Genomic DNA, 3,582 nt, shown 5'->3' with positions numbered 1-3,582 from the left:
GGTCTCGTCACTCGTTCTTCACCTTGATAGAGGTTTTTTATTTGATAAGATATATAAAGATATATGTCGAGATATGATATCCACTATCATCATTGAATAATTCGATATATGATTAAGTTTATGAGATAAACATATGATGTTTTTCGATTTATTTCAAGCTTACCCATATTTGATTGAATATTTGGGGGTGGTGTCACCTGTTGCTGTTGTACTGGTTGGGCCTGTTGTTGAGCTTGTACGTCTAAAATTTTGAGAAATTTTGTCAATTCAAAAAATTATATTTTGGAATGAAATATGGCTTACTTTTGTGTCTGATTGTGTTGCTTGACGCACTTATATTTGAATTAACTACATGAATCGTTGTGCCCGTATTGCTTGTTCCTATGTTTGTTTTCACACTTGGTATTGTCTGACTTTGAGAATAAGCTAAAATGATAGAAATTTTCAATTTCAATTATAAGTTTTATGGAATAAATATTATAAATTTACTAAAATATTTTCTTTTAAAATGAGCTATTGATATATGTTTCGCAAAGCTATGATATTACATAACATTTTTACAAATAAATTAATAGACTTCATAAAAAAAAGATTATGAAACGTACAGTAATTTTCTTTTTTTAAATCATACAACTTACATGTGTATTGAACGGTTGGCGTTTGTATATTCGGTCCTGGTCCGCCAATATTCGTAGTTTCTGATGAATTAGTTTTTAAAACACCGGAACCAATATGATATTGAATATTGGGACCAACTGAAATTATTAAACAATAATTTTAATCAATTTAATTCAAACCCCATTTTTCAAACCATATTTACAATGTTGAATTACAATTATATTTTTATTTTAATGATTTCATTCTTACCCACAGTACTATGTTGTGTGGTGCATATTCGTTGTGGAGTTCGAGCTCCAAACTGAACTTCATCTGCTCTTCGTTTCATCTTAATAAATCACATCAGTGTTATTGTAGCCCTAAAAAACCAGATTCATTATTGACATCGATAACCGAAGTTTTTTTTTGTTTTTTTTTTCTTTTACACAATCCATTTTTTCTAATTTATGTGAAAAAAATATTTATTGGGTTCATTTTCTTTTAAGCGTTTATTTTGTTAAATATCCAAGCGTTTATTTTGTCAAATACAAAAAAAGGAAAGAATTGAGATTTTTTCAAATTAAAATTTTGCGAAATTTTGAGAAATATTTTTTTGAACTGTGTTTGGCCATTTTGTGAAGAATTTCGTATAAATATATATATATATATATTTTGGCGGATCTTAAAGGGCTCTGAAAATATATACTCTTTCATTGATAGGTGAATATATATATGATATTCTTTTTAATTCGTTTCGTTTTGACATTGGAGTACTAACACTCTGTTGTTTGTTGTTTGGTTAAACGATTCATGTATAAAAAACTGAACTCATAGCGCCAACAAATACATTTAAATTCTTCATTTAAGCATGTGTGAACACATATACATCCTAATGTGCACAAAACTAAACGTTATGAAATCGAAATGTGTATATATACACATATATAACAAAAATGCCACGAACACAACCATGCGCTAAGAAAACAGCACTTCTCAACAGAGTATTTGAAGTAACAAAAATTGAGCGTACAGTCATCCATGTGAGAAGCAAAACCAACGAAATATAGACTGAAAAAAAAAGATATTCTGTGAAACAGATAGCAAATTTGCATGATGTACAGAATGTACGACAAAGACAAATATATGAAACTATGCCAATCAGTGTAATGTTCATGAAATGCGACTTAACAAAACACGCGAATTGTAGCTTTATGTATATGTATACACACAATGTTATTTGATAAATTTCATAAACTTGTAAATAATATATATATTCCATGCATCCACTAAACACATTCAATTTCAACATAAGAAATAAACCTTTTTAAGATTTAAGCAATACAGAATAACATAGTTTTCGAAATATTATTGACAAATAAACGGTTGAAACGCACTTCTCTTTAAAGTAATCAAATTTGCTGCTTTCAATATTTTAACTGAACAAAAAATACTATAATTCACACGTATTTTGCACAAAATTTTATCTTTTCTAAATTTTTATCATTCTCTTTTCATTCCATAATTTAAATTATTTATAATCAATGATTTTTCCGTTTACTTCCACCAAAACTAATTTTCTGCTTCTATTTTGAAATTTTCAGGTCTGACTCCGCAGCTGACCGGATCAAGACTGTTGTAGCAAAGCAATATGGCGCGCGGTTGTTTGGGAGATACTATTTTCAAAGTACACCAAGTATTGGACTCCCCTTTGCATTCAGTTGAATTATTTAAAAAAAAAATCAAATTGTACAATAATTCGACATTCTACTATTTATAATCAAAAATATAGTATTTTATTGTATAAAAGGAAGAAAGAAACTGAAAAATGTTAGAGAAAATCGAAAAGTTTTAATTTGTTTTCTGGTTGAAGCAATTTCAATTCGTTGCATTTTTACATTTTTAGCTTGCATTTTTTTTTGCTGTATTGTTTTGTTACAGAATTTATTCTTAATTTTCACCGATCTATAAAGATATAACACACACTTTTATGTATATAAAATAGCAAACATGCGACTCCCCTCTTCATGAGGAACAAAATCCAAAATGCTCAAAATATGCCGAACTACAAACACTATTGTGATTAAAGAGTAGAAGAAAATGAAATCGCCCAAATCACTCAGTATTTAGTTCGCCACCGAATACAATATATGACAAATGGCGTTCAAGACAAATACAGCAAGAATGTTTTTTTATTTGCTTTGCTTTTCAAAAGTGAGCATGTGTGGATGCATTGCTTTTGCAATCAAAACACGTGAAGTGTAATTGTTTTGACTTTCTTCCACAATTGATGAACTTATTTGACATTAAAAAAAATGTGAACGCTAGTTTTCATAATTCTGGCCTATAATGCAGGATATTCTGTTCTGATATTTGAACTTTTTTTATTATATTTGATTTATTTCTAAATTTATAATTGAAAAAAAAAAAAAACAAACAAACAATAAAAAACTATTTAGTAATTTGTTAATATTTTTATGAGAATTTCAAACAAATTTCAAGCTTATCTCACTTGCAAACTTTTGAGGATAATTAAGAAATGTTCTACACGACATTTGTTTTCTGGACCCACTTTATTATCGAAAAGGTAGCCTGGTCTATTTTGACCATTCTGTTTGCAGAAGACTTGTATTACATATGCATTAAATTTGATTTTTTTTCATAAGTCATTCAGTTATGCTAAAAAAAGTTGTTAATTTATTTTTACAGTTTTTTGATAAATAAATGTGCTATGCCCCTTTTTAGAAATATTAGCAAAAATAGAACAACATTTTATCATGGAAACCTTGTTTAAAAAGTGCAAAAGTTGTATATTTATATATATCAAAAATATGTCAAATGAGGGATGGCTTCTGGAACGCCTGGTGTTCATACTTGAATTCATCAATCTTCAAAGGAACAATGCACCTTAATGCTGTATCTACTGCATACATAAAAACTTCCATTGTTCCAATCACTAAATATTTTTAACAATAGAATTGTTTTAGT

At 28.3% G+C, this 3,582-nt stretch overlaps 1 protein-coding gene across 2 annotated transcripts; it reads right to left on the bottom strand.

Annotated features, from left to right (window-relative positions):
- Nucleotides 1-74: 74 nt before the first annotated feature.
- On the bottom strand, nucleotides 75-2,251 carry LOC116351405. 2 transcript variants are annotated; one of them, XM_031783504.1, is made up of 5 exons: nucleotides 2,156-2,251; nucleotides 868-977; nucleotides 639-755; nucleotides 304-426; nucleotides 75-241 (listed from the first exon to the last, which is right to left on the bottom strand). In XM_031783504.1, the coding sequence occupies exons 2-5, from the start codon at nucleotides 944-946 to the stop codon at nucleotides 90-92; spliced, it is 471 nt and encodes a 156-aa protein (XP_031639364.1). In that variant the 5' UTR covers nucleotides 947-977; nucleotides 2,156-2,251; the 3' UTR covers nucleotides 75-89. The 2 variants fall into 2 exon arrangements, with proteins under 2 accessions (XP_031639364.1, XP_031639362.1); XM_031783502.1 differs by having other exon boundaries at nucleotides 1,992-2,241.
- Between the last annotated feature and the right edge of the window lie 1,331 nt (nucleotides 2,252-3,582).

The sequence above is a fragment of the Contarinia nasturtii genome, unplaced genomic scaffold (assembly GCF_009176525.2).
Source record: "Contarinia nasturtii isolate CC-2019 unplaced genomic scaffold, AAFC_CNas_1.1 Cnas_scaffold_5364, whole genome shotgun sequence".
Taxonomy (NCBI): Eukaryota; Metazoa; Arthropoda; class Insecta; order Diptera; family Cecidomyiidae; genus Contarinia; species Contarinia nasturtii.
This window is presented reverse-complemented; position numbering and strand designations above follow the sequence as displayed.

What these genes read in the sequence shown, in the direction of transcription:
- LOC116351405 (XM_031783504.1), bottom strand. Translation starts at nt 946, where the DNA reads ATGAAACGAAGAGCAGATGAAGTTCAGTTTGGAGCTCGAACTCCACAA. An exon ending in GCCAACCGTTCAATACACAT is followed by an intron (nt 427 to 638) that starts GTAAGTTGTATG and finishes CTATCATTTTAG; the next exon opens with CTTATTCTCAAAGTCAGACA. An exon ending in CAACACAATCAGACACAAAA is followed by an intron (nt 242 to 303) that starts GTAAGCCATATT and finishes TCAAAATTTTAG; the next exon opens with ACGTACAAGCTCAACAACAG.